Here is a 19,086-nt window from a genome sequence, read left to right as displayed (position 1 = left end):
TAGGTTTGGGGGTTTGATTTTTTTTTATCTGTCTCTTTCTCCAAGGTCTTGAGGCTCCTGGGACCAGTTTCTTAGGTTAAGTTTGAGGTTTGGAGGCAACTGGGGCAGCTTCGGCAGCCTTCACAGAGCTGATGGTTTCTCCAAGTTCATGTCTAGGCTGGGGGCCAGCCCTGGGGGTGAGCGGCGGGGATGGGACTGTGTGTCTCCCTCTTCCCCAGGGAACCCCAGGGACTTGGCTTTCTCCATTATGTGAGGAAATACATTTGACGACAGCCCGAGCTCACATCACGCTGGGATTGACCAGTCACTGGAGATGGTGACGCTTTTCTCGTGGGCCAGAGGTTTACTTTGTGCTCTGGGCGGACTAGGTTCCTCTGTGGTTCCCGGTAAACTCTGAGACAATACAGTTCCCAGAACATCAGGCTTGGTGCTGTATAATTAGGATGCGAAGCCTCATGATAGAGGGGGAAAAAAAAATAAGATGGAAAAAGACAGTGTACCAGGCATTCCGAAATCTAACGCAGATCCTGTTTTTCTTGCTCACTGATTTGACCCATCTGTGATGCACGCAGGCCTCTCTCAGGGGCACAAATGAGAGAAAGCTCAGACACGCAGCCCCAACCACAATGGCCTTTTCACACTGCTTTGCCGTCCTCTGCGCTGCCCAGTCTGTGGCAGGAACTGTGGACTCTGGACAGGTTTCTGGACTGTGCTGTACTTGGCAAGTGCTTACTCTGCACTCCTCACATCAGTGGGGGATGCCAGCTCCTGGAGCGTGTATCTCAAGAGATAAGCCACCAGCTACATGGACTGTGAAAGCTGGAGGCAAACCAGAAACACTCTGTACCACGGTCAAAGGAGAGATTCTGCCTGGGGTTGTAGGCAGAGCCCTGGCAGGAAGGAGGAGGCCGGCAGAGAGGGTACCAGGGCCTCTTCCCTGGGGAAGTCCAGCTTCGCGTTGGCCCTGTCCTCCTGGCTCCATCAAGTCCCGTTGTCTCTTCCGCCAGCCTGGCCCTCGGATAGACAGTTCGGCTGAAAGGGCGGCTCATCTGTTCTTGCCGCAGAGCTGGCTCCACCATGTGCATGGCGGGCTGGAGGGACGCGTGCCCTATAGTAGAGTGAAATCGTACCGTGTGACTTAACAAAAATCACATTAACAAAAGTCTCCAAAATGTTGACAATGGCTGCCTTTAGGTGAGGGATCATTTGTGTGTTGTTTTCTCCTTTATATTTCTAGATGTGCTATTTTTATTTCTTATCGTAAACATTTACTCTTTCGTAATGGGGGGAAAAAAAAGAGCTAAATTAAAGGGGATGGAGTGTTTCACACACCGTGGCATTCTAAACAAGACTAGATGTTTGCAACGCACAGACCCAGGCAAGGAAAAACAGAGTACGCATTCTCTTGCAGACACCTGTCACGCACTGTTCCCTCTCGGCAAGTGGCCTGCTTGGTGGCAGGTCAAACTGCTTAGGTCTTCGGTCCTCAGGGGTGGCCCTATGAATAGTTACAGCACAAACACCCAGTGAGCACTCCCCAGGTGCCAGCTTCTTCTGTGCACCTTTCCTGTGCGTCTCATCCACGCCCCCACTCTGTGAGCGGGACACTGTTACTACCGTGCCCAGTGCAGAGAGACCAGAAAACTGAAACACTCAGGAGCTGGGTCAGTGGCAGCACTGGGATGTGAGACCAGGTAACACCTGGCTGCAGAGCCTGGCTGCTAAACCACTAGGCCCTTCTGCCTCTAGTAGGAGCAGGTGGAACCAGAAGGCAGGAAAGGCGGGCGGAGGGGGCGGGCCAGACGGGAGGCTGTTGGCGCTGGGTTTGGGCCGCTCCGGCTGGGTCTTGAGCACAGCGTGGCCGGGGAGTCCGGGACCAGCTGGAGCCTTGGCTGTCTTGTCCTTCCTGCTGCAGTGTGCTGGACGTCTTCCCCACCGTGGTCGCCCTGGCCGGGGCCAGCCTGCCCCGAGGCCGACGCTTCGACGGCCTGGATGCCTCTGAGGTGCTCTTTGGCGGGCCGCAGACTGGGCACGAGGTAAGTGGAGGTGGTGCGAGCCCCTCCCGGGCTCTCTGGGAGGTTGTCCTGCCGCCTGTCACCCGGGGCCTGGTCATCTTTGTGCAAACAGAGCATCCTCAGAAGATGCGTGTACGTGGCCCCTCCAGGTTCCGCTTAGGAAACCCCGAGGCTGACTCCTCTGAGAGGAGCCTCTCCTTCTCCCCTCCTCCTTTTCCCCTGTTATCAACCCAGTTTGTCAATCCAGATTCGTACCTAACAGTCTGGCTGAGGGTGGGTGCACATTGGTGCTCGCTCCCTCTGAGAGACCTTCAGGTGGCAGGGACGGTCCCCTGGCTCCTGAGGGCCCAGACCGAGGCTCTGCAGCCCCCTCACCAGCTTTGGACTTGCACTTCCCAGCACCCCAGTGTCCCTTCCTCAGGTGCTCTGACGCATAGCCAGGGAATGTCAGGCCTGATGGCCTTTCCCTGTCATTTTTGTGTGTTTTCCTTTTGCCAAAAGGAAGAGGAAGTGGGAGGAGGGAAGGAGGCTGGAAGAACCAGAGCTCCCTTTGTAAGGCCCTGGGAGCACAAGGCTTCTCAGTTAGGACCCACACATCAAAGGGTCTATTTATGTCTTTGCCGAGGGTCACATGGAAGTGACTCAAATGCTGCTCAAATGTACTATGGCGGTTAACGAAGCCGTCCTTCCCATGGCGCTGGCCAAGGCAGGCCAGCACGCCGGGCCTGAGTGGGCATCAGTGCTCCTGTGAACACTCCTTAGTTTCTAGGGCTTGCCAGACGATGCCTGGAATGTCCCCAGAAGACGTACTGCTTTTTCCTGGAATATCTGACCCTCTAGAGCTGCACACCCTTCCAGGCCGAGCCCTGTTTCTGAGCAGCAGCAAAGCAGGAAGGTGCCTTCCGCCTTCAGGCTGGAAGTTTGCAGTATGTGACCCTGGGGGGTTGTCGAGGACGTCAGTGGAGAGGTGCTCCTGAATGTTTATCACCGTGGCTACTAATAGAATAATTGGGGTCACCAGGAAGTGCTTCAAGGACTGTGGTCTCCTTGACGTTGGCGGTGGCCTGTGGAAGCCAGCTCCTTTGCACTAACTTCCGTTCTCAGCGGGGAGAGCGTTGGCTTTCTCAAGTCTGCAGACTCACGGAGGCCCCATCCGTGGAGTTTAACAGTTATTGGTCTAGTGCCCAATGGAATTGGGCCCAGGAATCAGGCAGGAGGACCCAGAGGCAAGCCACAGCACCGTTTCGGGTTTTCATGGTGACATGGGATGTGTGGTAACGTAGCTGGAGTTGGGCTGATTTGCTGCCTAACGACACCCCACGGCCCAGATGGAAACGGGCTGCTGTCGATATTGTCAAATGTAAAAGCACATGGGTGCAGACACCTGTCTGCTCCCGGGGCACTAGGTTGCTGCACTGTTACTGACGATGCTTGCTGTGAGATTATTTGGAGTTTGAGGGCAACATAGGTAGTCGCTGACCCCGAATTTGGCCTTGGTCTTTTCTGGTCGGCCACTAACGAGATGAGAATAAATCATCCTGAGTTTGCTGAAGGAAGGCCGGAAGGTAAAAATAGGATTGATCGTATAGATATATGGAAATATACATATGTGTATACACAAACAGATATTCCTGTACATACATGTATTTTTTAATAAACACAATTTAATTGTATTCACCTTTAGATATGTCCGGGGCTGACAAGGGTTCCGATATGAGTTGGGTCAGAAGAAAACCATGTCAGTTTCAGGAAGCTCAGAGTAACTCCTAGTCATCTCAGTAGAGTATGCAAATGCGTCTCAGCAGTTGGGTTCTTCCCTATTTTGCAAATGAAGTAACTGAAAGTTGAAGAGTTGAAGCAAACTAGAACCATTTACTTTTTGGCAGCCATCCCAGGCCCTCTGTTGACTGATTAAAGGCTAATTAATCGGTTATTGGTTTTTCTGAACAGTGTTCTCCCTACCCACTTCACTGACAGCTAGAAACATCACGTCTGTGATGTCCAAGGCCAGTCGTGGCTGACGCCATGCTGCACAGTTTTGCATCTGCTGAGCCGTCTGCTTCTGATCTTGATGGGTCCTTCTCTAGAGAAAGAGGTCAACCACATGGAAGGAGAGGGGAGCCAGGAAGGAGACAGTGACCAGCCTGGCACCAAACGTCCCACTTTGTACTTGCCCAACTCCCACATGGAAGTGGGAGGTTGTGATGTTCCCACTGGTCAAGTCATATCTCAGTCCCAGGTTGCCATGGCCAACTCGATAAATCATCAACAAAGAAAAAGCTCACTTGATGGCTCTGCCACTGCCCAGCCCAAACCAGTCTGAGGCTGCCGTGGGTCATAACATGTTTGGCACATCCCTGGAGGCCATACATTGAGAAGTTGGAGTTTAGTCTCTGGAACGCCCATCGCTTCTCTTAGGGAGGCCCCTAGTGGTGACAGATGCCATCAGAGTGGCTGGCCAAGGGGTGGCCATTTCTGGAGAAGGCAGGTTGTGCACTCCCATCTGATGGGGTGGGAGGGCTCCTTCTGGGGATGTGGCAGAGGCACCAGCCTTCAGGGCGTAAGATAAGGCAATGCTCACGTGCTTAAACACACAAAACAAAATAAAAGCAAGCAAACAGCTAAGAAAGGCAACCAAGAAGGTGCAACATGTTTTCCAGAAGGTAGTTTTTATCTTTGAAATTTGGACCAGGCATCCTCTGTAGAGGAAATGTCTTCAGCTGTGATTCACGGGTAAATTTGCCAACCGCCTTCCTATGTTGATATAAACAACGCCACTATAATCAATCTGCTCAAAGGAAACAAAGGCATGTATACGAGTTCTCCAAAATCCACTGTCCACGTTTCTGAGAGCGAACCATGCCCGAATTCGCTTCCTCTTGGATTGTGGAAGTCGCCTCTGGTAACGTTGAATAAATATCCCAGCCCACACTATGGCGTTACTGTTACTGCAACTCAAATGCCGTCAATGCTTCGAACCAGCAGACCTCGACTCCCATCTTCTGGATGTCAGCGTGCATCCTAGAACAGAGGACAATAGGTTTTCCAAGTTCTCGCACTTCCTGCCTTCTCCAGAAGGAAACAAAACAGCCTCCTGCGGTGAGAGGCTTGGCTTTCTGCAGGCTTGGAAGAAGTGAGGGTTTTGAGTTACTATTTCTTTTCCTGTTTGGAAGGAGCCTGCTGTCATCACGCTGGCTGGGGAACTGCAGAGGTTGTCACGAGAGCACCAGAGCACGGAAGAAGCAGGTGTGGGAGGAGCCCCTCCCTCGGGGGAATCCTCTCAGGGTCAGGAAACTTGGGGGGACAGCTGTTTACAGCTCCAACAGATGTTTCTCATTTTTTTTTTCTTTAGTCCCATGGAAACTTTGAATCACGTAAGCGCCTACCCAGTGATATATATTGGCCATGATTCATACCAGGGCGGTCTCCAGCTTCCAGCCCAAACCCACCAACCTGGTCACTTATTTCCTACCAAATCCTGTCCCTGGGAGCCCCAAATGAAGTGTTTCCGTTCTGCAGGGCGAGTCTTTCATTTGTGGCCTGAGGAGGAAGGATTCCCTCGGCCTGACTGGAGTAGGGTTGAGTCAGGTAAGGACACCATTCGGAGGTTAGGCTGCACCCCGTTCTGGAGAAATCACACTGAGCTGTCTTCTCGAGGTGCCATCTTATGCCATTCTTTCTCAGGTGAGAGTTAGGAAATATCGGGGTGCTAAAGAAGCCATTTTCAAAGAGTGCTGAGGACCACTTGGGAATCTTTGTGAGACATGTAGGTTCCCAGGCCCGGTCTTGAACCTGAGGGGTGGGGCCCAGGCGGGCCGGCCTTCTAGGTGTGTGACCTGTGCAATCACCCAGTGCCCCACACTTAGAAGGACCAAGTGCTCGTTCAGCACGTTGTTTACACAGTTCCTGTTCACTTGAAGAACGTTTTGTTTGTTAAAGAACAAAATTCAACCAAGTAAATTTGAGGATCTAATTGGCTTTGAGGATCTAATTGCTTTTCTTGCTTGGTTTAAAGTGCACGTGCTGTGGCCATCTTGAAATTTTTAATTTTTAGGCAAGGTTTCTCTCATTCTCATTTTGCACTTGACCCTGCAAATCACATAGCTGGTCCTGGGCCTAGGTGTGTGACCAGAGCTGTAACCCACTCCGACTGACTCACAGCGGCTCCCAGGAGCGGGCTGGTGAGGGCTACAGGCCCGTGTCTGTCCGGATCTGGGGCAGGAGTGGGGATGGGGGGTGAGGCGTAGGGAGGAGGGGTTGTGACAGAGGAGTGCTTCCCAGGGGGCTTCTACTTGCTTTTCTTAGTAAGCTCTGCTGCCACTCTCTCTCAGGTGCTGTTTCACCCCAGCAGTGGGGCAGCTGGAGAGTACGGAGCCCTACAGACCGTTCGCCTGGAGCATTACAAGGCCTTCTTCATCACCGGTGAGTTAGCGAGGTGTGGGCTGCACACCCGGGCGACGTCCCCCGCGCCTCTCCCGCCTGGACGCTCAGGCCCTCCTTCAGGAGCAGTCGGCACCTGTGACAGTGTCCTCCCCCCGCCCACAAAGCCTGGGCTTAGCAGAAGTTTCCAGCACCCAAAGGCCCAGCGTAGGCCCTCTGCACCCACAACGTGTGGCAGACCTAGATTTCACCTAAATCTCCAACAAGCTCAGAGCTCGTTCAGCACGTTGTTTATACAGTTTCTGTTCACTTGAAGAACGTTTTGTTTGTTAAAGAACAAAATTCAACCAAGTAAATTTGAGGATCTAATTGGCTTTGTTAATTTATTCATGAACCATACAGCAACCTACCTAGCAGCTAGAGGGGCGCATGGGGTAGGGGTGGGGGTGTTTGTACAAAAATGGAAGGTTTTTACAGGCAGAAGGGTGTGGCAGGGGAGTTATTAGAAGAGAAAGGATTATTTTTAGGGCCGTCATCTTCATTTAGGGGAGAAGCAATGGCAGAGCTTTTATCCTGCAGATGACCTCACTAGTATTGATCAGGAGCTTCCAGACTGATGGGTTTAAAATTCCGCTCCTGGGAGAGGCCGAAACTGCAGCGAGATTAGTGAGTTTGGATTGGTGACATGGCTTAGAGCAAGTGACTCCATTTTGGCCTGTTTTTTATTTTTATTTTTTAACACATTTCATTGTCATGCTTTAGATGCCAGTTTGGCAGAACTAAATGGGAGCTTAGAGATATTCGAAAGTGTAATTTACTTGACAATAGACTGTTTCAGAATAGAGACTTTAGAGGTCTATTTGGCAAACTGGCAGAAGTCAGCTTCTGGGTTCACCCCGTGACTGTCTTAAATGTATGTTTTTAAAGTGTGATGCTGGATCAGGATGGTTCTCAAAATCTTCTGGTAGCTTCTCACTGCCAACCGAGTTCAGACTCCCTCCAATGCTTCTCCTTTGGAGAAGACTAGAAAGGTCCCTCTACCTTTCTAGTCTTCTCTAAGAGCAAGGGCCCTCTCCCTTGGCCTCCATATTAAAATCCCTCTCAGCTTTTAAGGCCTCGAATCAAATGCCACCTCGATCACAAAAGTCCCTCTGATCTTCCCAGCTGTGTAGGATTTGGAGAAATCTGATATTTATCACATTCTGCCGTATGTCAAATGAACTCGGAAAGAGTCCGGAGGCTTTGCCAGAAATAAATGATAAAGATTTATTTAGGGGTCTTAGAGTTTGCAAACACAGGCGAGGCAAAAACTCAAAAGTGTTTGAAAGAAGAAAGAAAAGTTGAGTAAAAAGTACATTCTTGAGAATTATCAGTCCTGCAGTCTTAGCCCTAGGATTCGTCCAAGACCATTGTCAATCAGATGTCCGTTGGATGTATACGTGATTTCGTGAAGGGGTAATCAGAGGCTTATCTGGAAGTCTGGTATATATGTCCAGATGTATAGCCAGGCATTGAGGCAGGACTGGAAAGTTCAAAATGTTAGGTTCCCAGGCAAGTTAGAAAAAGAATAGAATTGTTTCTTCGTGTCTCAGCCTTCATAGTATTAATAATTCGCGCAGCTCGGTTAAAGGGACTTCATTTCATATGTTCTCTATCTTTACTCTTTTCTCACACATATGCCAGTCATTTAGGTACATGTTTTATTTCTTCTACTGGTTTTAAGCTCTTTAAACTCAGTGCTCTGTAAGCTCTTTAATGTCTGTTGTCTTGCAGGGCTTGCTTGGCACAGTATCTTGCACCTAGTAGGAACCGTAACATTGTTTTTATGAATGAAAACAAACAAAAAAGCCACCAAAATCTGAGACCTGATACAGATTCTAATTTGATTCAGTTATTTCATATTAGAGCTTTCCAAAGGATTATATAATACAGAAAAAAAAATTTCCTTATGTGTAAATAAGTGACCCTGAAGAAAATCTGGCATAAAAACAAGTTCTATGAGTTCATAATTTGGGGGATATTAAAAAGGCCACAACAATCTTTGATTCTCCAAACCCTAAAACGCAAACGGGTCAGATAATTGTTATGCTTTCAGATGGAAAGTTTGTAGGTTGCAGTCCTCACGTTACAGTATCTAAGAGGTGTGGTTTCCCCAGGCTGAGTTAATTTCAGAAGCAATCCCACTGCCAGAAAGCCCTCGGCACCACAATATTGGAATCATAAGTGTCACTATGAAGTAACAGGATTGTTTAGAATGATCCCCATCAGACAGGAATTATAAACCCTAGGGGACATCTGTCCTCAGGAGTTACCAGACTCCCAGGAGGATCAGGGTGGGGAGGATTGAAATCTCGCAGATGGGATGAAAACTGAGTCGGATGAAACAGGGACATGCTCTGCTTCTTTCCCCTGCACCCCCTAAAAATTGGCATCCTACTTACTTAAAACTGGTTTTGGATAAGCTAGATAAAATGACAGCTACTGCATTAGATCAGAGAAAGATGTGTGTCCTTCTATGACAGGATGTGATTTTGTGGTCGTGAACTAGGAGTGGCCTTAAAAGGCAATCAGTTTGTTTCGGCGTATGGCCTAGAATTAAGGTATCTTACTGTTTTTCATTTTTATCGAACTAATTTAAGGTAAACTTTACATACAGGGAAAGGCACAGATCTCAACTGTATAATTTGATGAGGTTTTATTAATGTCTATACCTGTGTAAGTGCCTTCTTAATGCTATGAATTATACCAATTTTCAAATATTAAGTCAACTGAATAAAAAATTGGAATTCCTGGATAAATCCCACTTAATCGTGACTTTTCAAAATATATATTGCTGGATTCGATTTGCTAAGATTTTGTCTATAATTTTCCTTTCTTGTAATGTAAGATCATTTCATCTGCAAATAGAGGTAGTTCTACTTTTTCCTTTTCTGGATGCCTTTTATTTCTTCTTATCTAATTTCTCTTGCTAGAGCCTCCGGTGTAGTGTTGGATAGAGGTGGTGAGAGTAGACATTCTTATCTTGTTCCTGATCTTAGTGGGGAAGTTTCAGGCTTCACCACTAAGTCCGATGTTAGCTGTGAGGCTGTTTTCTTGGACACCTTGTATCAGATTAAGGAAGTTTTTTTCTATTCCTAGTTTGCTGAGTGTTTGTATCATGACAGGGGGTTGGGTTTTGTGAAATGTTTTTTCTGCATCTATTAAGATGGTCATTTTGGGGTCCATTATTCTATTAATATACATTGTTTTACATTGTTTTTTGTATGTCGAACTAACTTTGCATACCTAGGATAAATCCCACTTGGTCATGGTGTATAATTTTTTTTTATATTCTGCCATAATCAGTTTGTTAGCCTTTGTTGAGGTTTCATGCAGGTATATCCATAAGGGATGTTGATCTGTAGCTGTCTGGGGTATTTCTGTTATGTCAGCCTGTGCTGATTAATATGGCATTTATGGTTTCTCCATGTTTTTTCATGGTTTGATAATGTTTATTTTTTATTTATTTTTATTTTTATTTATTATTTATTTTTATTTTTTTAGGTGAGGCAACCCTCGGATAATGTTTATTTTTAGCACAATAATATTCCATTGTGTAGATGTACCATTGTTTATTTATTCATTTACCCACTGATGGATATCTTGGTTGCTTCCAGGTTTTCACAGTTATGAATTATGAAATTACAATATTCATAATTTTGACAATTATCCTATGAACATCCACATGCAGGTCTTTGTGTAAACATGCATTTTAAACCCATTTGGTTAAATACTAAGGAGTATGATTGCTAGATAATATGTGAAGAATGTGCTCAGTTTTATAAGAAACCATCAAATCGTCTTCCTTTTTGGATTCCCATTAAGAGTGGGTGAAAGTTCCTGTTGGTCCACATCCTTGCCAGCATTTGGTGTTATTAGTGTATTCGATTTTGGCCATTCTCACAGGCATGTAGTAGTATCTCGTTGTTTTAATTTGTAACTACCTAATCACGTAGGACATTAAGCATCCTTTTGTTGCCCAATTTACTAATCGTATAACTACTTTGGTGAGATATCTGCTTAGGTCTTTTGCCCGCTTTTTAATTGGATTGTTCGTATTCTTATTGTTGTTGTCGTTTCCAAATGAGTTAGTTCCATTCTAGGCAGTACAGAATCCAGGATGAAACAAAGACTGAAGGACATATTTTGGGTTGGATTTACTCTGACCTCACCGCTAAGGTTGAAATGGCTGAGTGAGAAGAACTGAAGAGATGAACCACTGCATGATGATGATGATGATGATGATGACGACGATGATGACGATGATTTACAAAAGTTTATTCTTAAATGTACAGCAGTCTCCAAGACAACACTTCATTCTAGCCGTAGGTGGCAACAGATGTTATGGCAGGGAATCCAGATGTTAAAACGGGAATGGAATTAAGGACCACCATTGCCCTAGGAGCAAGGAACTTTTTGCCAGATTCCCTAATTCCACCTGTGACCAGGGGCCCTTCTCTACGCCCTTCGCTTTTAGCTGCCGAGTTTCTTCTGCTTTTCTTTTTGCACCTGCTTGAATGCCTTATCTTCCTTGTCCATCTCCTTGGCCTGTTTATTGGGCTGCTGCCAGGGCTTCTTGCCACCTTTGCAGCCGGACACGGCACCTGCCTCCCTGTCCCCAGACCCTGCCACCAGAATGGTTATTGTTGAGTTTTAAGAGTTCTTCGTATATTTCGAATAACAGTCTTTTATCAGATATGTCTTTTGCAAATATTTTCTTCCATTTTGTGGCTCATCTTCTCTTTCTCTTGACATTGTCTTTCAGGCGTTTATCCTGCTTGGAGTTCTCTGAGCTTCCTTTATCTGTGTTTTGGTGTCTGAAATTAATTTAGGGAAAATCTAGGTCCTTATTCTTTCATATATTTCCTCTGCTCCTTTCTCTCTTTCTCCTCCTCTGGCATTCCCATTATGCATTTGTTATACTGTTTGTAATTGTCTCACAATTCTTGGATATTCTATTGTTTTTTTTGTTTTGTTTTGTTTTTTCCAGTCTTCTTTTTTTCTCTTTGCTTTTCAACTTTGGAAGCTTCTTCCAAGATATCCCCAAGCTCAGATTCTTTCCTCAGCCATGCCCAGTCTAATGAGCATTCTTATTCTTGTTTCTGTTATAGTATTTTTGATCACTAGTATTTCTTTTTGATTCTTTCTTAGCATTTCCATCTAAGAAATGACTGGCCCCGTGGAGTTTTTAAGTCTCAGACTTGTGCACACTGAGCCTCCAGTGATTCACCCATCACTGTGGAGGTTTCCCTCCCCCAGGCCTGGTTCCGGGAGGTGTCTGCCCCAGTATGCTGTGATTTTCTCTGTTCGTCTGTGTCTTCAGTCTGGGGGCCAGTGGTTTGCCCTGTGACCCCACCTCTCTGCCAGATTTGGAAGAATTGTTACTTTTTCAGTTCGTTCGGCTTTATTAGAATCGAGTGACGACTTCCAAGCTTCTTTCATGCCGAACGAGAAACTGCAAGTTTCCTAATTAGTTGTTTTTAGAAACTGGACGTTGTGGATGATGCATTGTAGAGATTCTGACTTCTGTTACCCAAGGAGTGTTGATTTGCCGTTGTCGTTGTTCTCGACAGGCAGTTAATTATTAGCAATGTCCCTTAAAATTGTGGAGCCTTGGTTTTACACTTTGTTAGGACTGGCTCGTTCAGATTTGGTCCTTAATCTGAAGTAAGTACTTTAGTTCTGAGACGTGGTCTTTACTCCTTTTGAGACTTCAATGGAGAATATGAAGAGTTTATCAGGTTTTTCTAACTCAACAGAATTCACACTCTAAACTCCATCTTCCCTGCACTGGGCAGCATGGAAATGCCTGCTGAGCTATTCAGACTTCTAGCTGTCACTAGAACCTGTCTCCTCTGCACGCGCACAGTTCAGGGGTCAGCCAAGGATCTGAAGGGGGGTTATTTGTGGATTTTGAGGTTTTCCCTCTCCGGCTCCCTCCTTCTCAGGATTTTGCCCACCAATTTTCATCTGTTATTGAAGCCCTGATCTTTGTCTTCTATCATCTCAAGCCAAAGAGACCGCAGCCATCTCTTTGGGCCCAGCTGCTATGTGCGGCACAGACTGGGGGTACCTCCCCAGGGGACAAAACTTAAACACAGACCCAACCCAGTGTGGCTTCCTTCTGTCAAGGATGGGATCCCTTTTAGTTTCTGCCTGCCTTGCTTATTATCTAGTGACTTCCATTTGCTGTTTTTTAAATATGTCGACTAGAATGTGTAATTGTTATCTACACGAGGGTTAGTTCTGTGCAAGCTGCCCCACTCTTCCCTCAAATGGAAGTCTACTTTTTAGAAGAGGAGTTGATCCCAACCTTCACTTGACTGGTTGCCAAAGCTCATGTCACTGCTCTTTACTGTCAGTGAACAGGAGCCAAATTTGACCCTGAACTCTAGGTAAAAGCATAAGCTCTTACACCCTGTCAAGCAAGCTGAATCTCAGTCACAGCAGGAAAACCATCGAGCGGGGCTCCCCAAAGTCTCTGCGATCTACCCATTCTTCTCACTTGATACCTCAAATTTGATTTCTGTCCAGCTTGAGCCAGAAAGCAAGCTGCATCCTCAGGAAGCGTGGCTTTGGCCCCTGTAGGTCTGCTTTTACTGAATTGCACTTGGGCGTCATACTCTCATCTTGGGGTGAAAGGTGTGATAAGAAGTCATCAGCTGGACCATCCTAATCATGCAGCGCTGTCTTTCATAAGAATGTATGAGGAGCCATTGACAAAAATTCTCCCACACCTCATTGCTGGAAAAAGCTCCGCTTCCCCTGAAGAATTGAATTGAAGTTTCTAATTTATTCAAGTTTGGCTGCTGAGAAGCTCAGAGGCAAAGGTCTTTAGGAACTCCTGTATTTCCAAGAAATAAGGACACTCCTGAATTGCCTTAATTCCTTTTGTTTATTCAATTATATTATATTTGTTTCTGTCGGATACCTTAACCACCTTTTTGTACGGACAAGGCAGACAACAACAAAAAGGTCGTCTGAATCATTAACAACCAAGGATGCTGCCATCACTCTACACATTTGTCGCTCCTCTTCTGGGACTGCCTTAATAGCCAGATTCTAACTCGTACAGGAATCTCAGCTTCAACCCAAAGCAAAATTATTCACCTTGCCTTTCTACCTAATCACCAAATTGAATATATTTGCTATTGGAGAAATCGATTTTCAAAAAAAGATCAAATTTACTCCCAAAGGGCAGAGAAGAGAGATATTTGAATGAACATTGTACTAGCTCAGATATCAAGTCCAAGGAGAAGTTCCAGATCACTCTGGACAACAGGAGCATCCTGGAATGAGCACATAGGTCCTCACGGTAATTTCTGTGACAGGAGGAGCCATCATTTGAATAAAGTCCTGGTGCGCTTGAATTCATTTATACTCAGTCTTGGTTCTCTTTACAACACAGGGCCAGCATTGGGTTTGATGGGGTGTTTGTTGTCACCCTCTCTAGGTGGAGCCAAAGCCTGTGATGGGAGCGTGGGTCCTGAGCAGCACCACGAGCCTCCCCTTATTTTCAATCTGGAAGATGATGTTGCAGAAGCTGTGCCTCTAGAACGAAGTAGTGCCGAATACGAGCGCGTACTGCCCAGGGTCAGAGAGGTCCTTGCCAGTGTCCTTGAAGACATCGCTCGTGACAACATCTCCAGAGTGGACTACACTCGAGACCCCTCAGTAACTCCTTGCTGCAATCCCCACCGAATTGCCTGCCGCTGCCAAACCACCCCCTAGACCCACGTTTCCACAAGCAGAAATGTCAGGCACTGAGACAGGGCAAGTTCACATCCCAAGTGCAGTCTTACCCTCTTTAGTTATGTGCACTTTAAAAATAAGTCTCAGAATCTTGTTTTGCAGCCACCACCTTTCATCCCCAACCGTCCCTTCTGCCTGCTGGCTTGAGAGGACAACTGCGCTGAGCTGTAATGGGAAGCACACGGGCTTCAGAGTCAGACCAGGTTCAAGCCCCAGCTTTTGAACTTGGGGCTGTTATATAACCTAACTTGCAAGCTAGTTTTGAAGAGTCAATACGGCAATACATGAAAATGCCTGGCATAATATCTGACACTTGAGGCAGGCACTCAATACGTGTCTCTGTCTCTGTCTCATCTCTGTCTCTGTCTCTCTGTCTCTGTCTCTCTGTCTCTCTTTTTAATATACCTAGTTCCTCTGGTTATTTTAGCAGGGCTTCGTTCCAGCTGGTATCGAAAGGCATGGCTTTTCCACCTTTAATACACATAAACCTCTTGCCATCTTGTGAAAGTGCAGATTCTGACGCAGTAGGTCAGGGGTCCTCCACTTCTAGAACACCTCTGGGGGTCGCCCTGAGTAGGAAGGACATAGACTAGACAAAGTCAGATGTTTTTTCTGGGTCTCTGAGCAGAAGAGCCCGCAGATGAGCCCACGGCCCTACTACCCGCCACCCTCACACCCTTTTAAAGGTGAAGTTTAGAGATTTTAGGAGTTCTTTCTATTTCCTAAAACCATGAATAAATTTTTAGAGCCTCGAAAATGCATCGCCATGATTTTATTATTAGTGTCCTAAATGGCACTCAACGGTAATAAATGATTTATTCCAATCACTGCAAAAATACTTTGCCTGGCTAAAATAGTCTCTATATGTATGTATTATACAAGAAAACAATTTGATGAGATTTCTCTATAGGTACATTTTTACACAGCATACATTTAAAAAGGATGCCCTTTTTAATATAAAATTTCGGTTATAGACCAATATGGTTAGTTAGCATTGACACTATGGCTGTAATATATTTTAAATGGCAGGATGTGCGTACAGTGCCTCCTGCACCCACCGGCAGCCAGGGCTGAGCAGGGCTTGGTGAGCAGTGAGCCGCGCGTCCTGTGGCTTAAGCGGGTGGCACCCGGCACTCCTGCCCCCCATTCTGCGCCCACAATCGCACGCCATTCTTCCACCTTCCTCGTTTTCTCCAAAACCACCTGATAGGGGGTGTCCTGATTTCTGAAGTGCGCGTCTCATCATGACTGCTTCGTTTTGCCCTTCTGACTTCCACGGCACAAGATTATCTACCGAAATCAAAACAGAATGGCCTTACTCTTTCCAGGAAGTGCTGTAGGCAGGCTGCATTATCAACAGACCTGTGCCCACGCGGGGTCGGCACGGGGAGGCTGGGCACACGCGGCCACAGAAAATTCATGCATCTTATTTATTTGGGTGTAGACAAGTTTGGCACTGTTTCAGGAGATGCTGACTACATATAAAATATGTATACGTGTATTTTTTTTTTTAAAGGCTCGTCTTGTAAACGCAGACTGCTACATCACTGTTAAAAAGTCAGTAACTACCCTTGGCCCCGGTCTCCTTACTCCTGCTCAGAAAAGTGAGACTAGTGTCAGAAAACACGCAGACTCGGAAAGGGTAGCTTGTCTCTGAAACAAAAGTTGCCTACCCTCCCGTATACCGCGTATCTTTCTAAAGTACAGGAAGTGATCGATTCTCTTTTCCTTCCTTGTTCTTGGAACAAAGTAAATTCCCAAGGAGAGAAGAGTGATCATACCCAGGTAAGTGTCAGTATATTTCAAAAGACCACTGGTGATGACCCATGTTAAGGCAAAGCCCCTCATGAGATTTTCCAGGCAAGCTCACGTTCACGTCTATAGGAGAAGGGATTTTAACCAAGCCGAGACTGCAAGACCCTTTCACAGTCCCGGAAGCTTTTAAGGAATGTGGGTAGAGATGAGAATTCTGGACAAATATGTCTAATAGGCATAGAAGAATACGAACAGAGGAAGTTGTCTGGCATCTCCAGTTGAATATTATTGCCAGTAAGGGCGTGACTGAGATGGTCCACGCTGAGAGAACATCCCAGCAGCACTCATTCCTCTGACCTGTGTGCAGTGGGACAGTGAACCTGCCTGCGACCTTGTCAGTATCTCACAGGAGCAAGGCCCTCTCCTCACCGTCTGCCTGCAGGCTCAAGGGCAGGGCCGGGGTCTGATGGCCTCTGTGACGCCTACCACCGGCTCTGCACACAAGCCGCCCAGTGCCGCTAGGGTCTAACAACTGTTGTAGGGCGCCTCGTTCAGCGATCAGTACTCTCGCTGGCAGGAAGCTTTCCCCGTACGTAAATAAAAATCCCAGAAGAAATTTAAACCAACCTTCACTTATTTGGTCCTTAAGAGGGAGACAGGACAAGTGGCTCATACCCAGCTTCCTGGCAGTGCACAGGCGAAGGGGTTGCAACAAGTTTTAGCACTAGTTTTTAAGTCTCTCCATTTTTTTTTTTTAACTCCAAACAAATGTTCTAGATAGTGTACCTATTATTTTATACAGGTTTTCTTTGGCAAGGGACCACCTGAATGCCAATATCTGAAGTACTCAGATTCTGTAAATATAAAAGGTTATAGGCTCTACTCCGAGTATACTTAAGAATCTAATAATCTTTTATAACAGTCACAGGCTTTTACCAAAATTATTGAAATGGAACCCAATGAGTGAGTGCCCTGAACCCTGATGGAGTAGGACAGTCACTTTTATCCCCAACTGCATCTGACTTGCTCTGGTTCCTGGAAAATGCAACTTCAGGTAAGTGATCACTAACTTTTGGGGGACAGAAAAACTCCCTTTACCGCTAGTTGGGGTATTAGAACCCAAAGGCAAAATGACTGTTTTATCAGGAAGCCACCAGCCAACAGATGTTTTTAAACTTACAGTTAGTATTTTTAAGAGTTACTGCTTCCCATCCCTCAAATATAAACTTCACTCATTGGCAATGTGTTTGGCGATCTGCCTATTAAAAGTCAGAATGTAAATCAAGCCATAATGCATAGAGCCTTTATAAGGGAACTCACAAACATGGCCCTCCAGCCATGCACGAAGGGCCCCACAATAGCCCCCTCTTGTAGCTGACTGTGCTTACTAGATTGTCCTAGGATGTCTGCAAGAAAGAAGCCAGACCCGCACTCCATCCTTTTGCAAACGGAATCTCAACTGACACAAAATAGTGATCAGGAGAAAACATTGCACACCAAGACCTGACAGGCATCGAAGCAATTCTCAGATGGCTTCTTGTCTCTGCTTCTGGGAGGGTCACTCGACTGACTTGCCAAGTCTCAGCCCAAACACTGCTTCTGTCTCCGAATGACTCCAGGTTGACTATCTGGGCTGTTCTCTACATGAAGCTCATGAGAGGGGTCTACAAGTTGCCCTAGGTGGAAGCTTGAAAAATGAGAAGCTAAGGAGGCTTCGGCAGCCACCCAGGGAGAGAACCTTCCTTTCAGTCAGGGATGCTGGAAGAAGCCACGCCTAGCGCCCAGCCAGCTGACCCCGGGGGCCCTCGCTGCCAGACAGCAGAAGCGGGTGCTGGGAAACCCAGCGGGAGGTGCCTGGGCGAGCTCTCCACACAGCCGCTGATTACCGCGTGCCCGTAGCTGCTGCGGGGGCTGGGGCCTGCCCCATCAGAGCCAGAGGCGGTGAGGGTCTGGCTCCCAGTGGCCTGGCCCTATTAATCACCTCCAGCCCCAGGATGGCAGCGTTCTGCAGACAGGAGCCTCGTGGGAATAAAAGTTTACACAGGCAAGAGGTCCTGCCTTACGAGCAGCAGAGCTAGTGCGAAGGAAGCCAAGTCAGGGGGTCCAGGCTGGAAGGCAGCCAGGCCGCAGGGACGCCCTGGATTAGCACCCGGTTACGCGGATGCTGTCCGCTTGAGCGCGACACCTCATGGCTGGCCTGTAGGCCCTGCGGCGCACAGCACGGTAACATCCTATGGCTTTCTGAACGTTAGAGAGGATTAGCTGTTACAGACGCAGGTAATGGGAAGGCGACTTCGCCTCCTGCAAGAGGTGAAGCTTTCCCTTTAAGCATATGGACGGGGCCGCTGTCTTAGGGGTTCCGAATGCTCACAGGGGGGAATTCATTCTCGTCGTCAAGACACACTGGTCCCGTCGCAAACTCGTGTTCAGGAATGACCTCTCCTCGGAGCGCCCCGCCGTCCTCAGAATAACCTGGAAGCCAAGGATGAGGCGTGAGGGGAGCCACCCCGGCTGCTGCGTGCCATGACCCCGGGGGGGCAGGACCGAGGAGAGAGGGAGGCCCCGGGGAAAGCATGGGGGCGACCCTGGCTTTCCTTCTGGAGAAACTGTGCTTCAGGCGGGTCCAGATCCCACCATTTGTGGTTTCTCGGCCTCAAAGTCAGGCGGGCTGCTCTAACCCACCTTCCACCCAGGTGCCTAGAACTTTCCACCTGTCTGCAAATTCTCAGCGACAAACAGTTAAGTTAAATGCTGCCGGCAGCCTGTGGAGCCGTGCTGGCCAGGCGCGCAGGCCATTCCCGTGGCCTCGGCTGGGAGGGAATAAATGGCTCCGGGACAGTGTCCTGGAGAGTGTCCCAGGCAACAGTGAAGGGACAGAGGGTCGCTGACAGACACGTTCCCCCGCATCCGCTCACCTGGCACCGTGGAGGCAGCAGACGTGCTTGGTCTGGCTACAGTTGCTGCATAAGACTGAGGTAATGGAGGTCTGAGGTCGTTTTCTTTATTCTCTTCTGTTGTTCCTGAGCCAAGCAACCTAATTACAGCAATTAAGGGGAAAGAGAAATGAGATCGTCACGTATCCAGGACCCCCCCGAAGGGAAGAGCAATGGGAAAATCATGCTTGGCCACTTGTTTTCAGCATAGA

General features: G+C 47.4%; 2 protein-coding genes across 9 annotated transcripts in view; one reads left to right on the top strand and one right to left on the bottom strand.

The window, feature by feature from the left end:
* ARSG (arylsulfatase G) overlaps positions 1-16,702 on the top strand; it is a 90,966-nt gene extending 74,264 nt beyond the window's left edge. For 3 of the 7 annotated variants that reach the window (XM_039859194.1, XM_039859195.1, XM_039859197.1), the window contains exons 10-12: positions 1,916-2,036; positions 6,347-6,437; positions 13,888-16,702. In XM_039859194.1, coding sequence (XP_039715128.1) covers positions 1,916-2,036; positions 6,347-6,437; positions 13,888-14,165 — 490 coding nt within the window. In that variant the 3' untranslated portion in view covers positions 14,166-16,702. Of the gene's footprint in view, positions 1-1,915; positions 2,037-5,188; positions 5,262-5,367; positions 5,390-6,346; positions 6,441-13,887 lie in introns of those variants that run through there. The other 4 variants (XM_039859198.1, XM_039859199.1, XM_039859200.1 and 1 more) reach the window with 4 other exon arrangements.
* WIPI1 (WD repeat domain, phosphoinositide interacting 1) overlaps positions 13,311-19,086 on the bottom strand; it is a 29,135-nt gene continuing 23,359 nt past the window's right edge. Inside the window, exons 11-13 of one of the 2 annotated variants that reach the window (XM_039859202.1) lie at positions 18,857-18,975; positions 18,313-18,413; positions 13,311-14,755 (exon numbers count right to left, since the gene is read on the bottom strand). In XM_039859202.1, coding sequence (XP_039715136.1) covers positions 14,660-14,755; positions 18,313-18,413; positions 18,857-18,975 — 316 coding nt within the window. In that variant the 3' untranslated portion in view covers positions 13,311-14,659. Of the gene's footprint in view, positions 14,756-14,943; positions 15,477-18,312; positions 18,414-18,856; positions 18,976-19,086 lie in introns of those variants that run through there. The other variant, XM_039859203.1, reaches the window with a different exon arrangement.

The sequence above is a fragment of the Pteropus medius genome, unplaced genomic scaffold (assembly GCF_902729225.1).
Source record: "Pteropus medius unplaced genomic scaffold, Ma_sr-lr_union100, whole genome shotgun sequence".
NCBI classification, from domain to species: domain Eukaryota; kingdom Metazoa; phylum Chordata; class Mammalia; order Chiroptera; family Pteropodidae; genus Pteropus; species Pteropus medius.
Note: the sequence above shows the minus strand (reverse complement) of the source record. Positions and strands in the feature narration are given on the sequence as shown.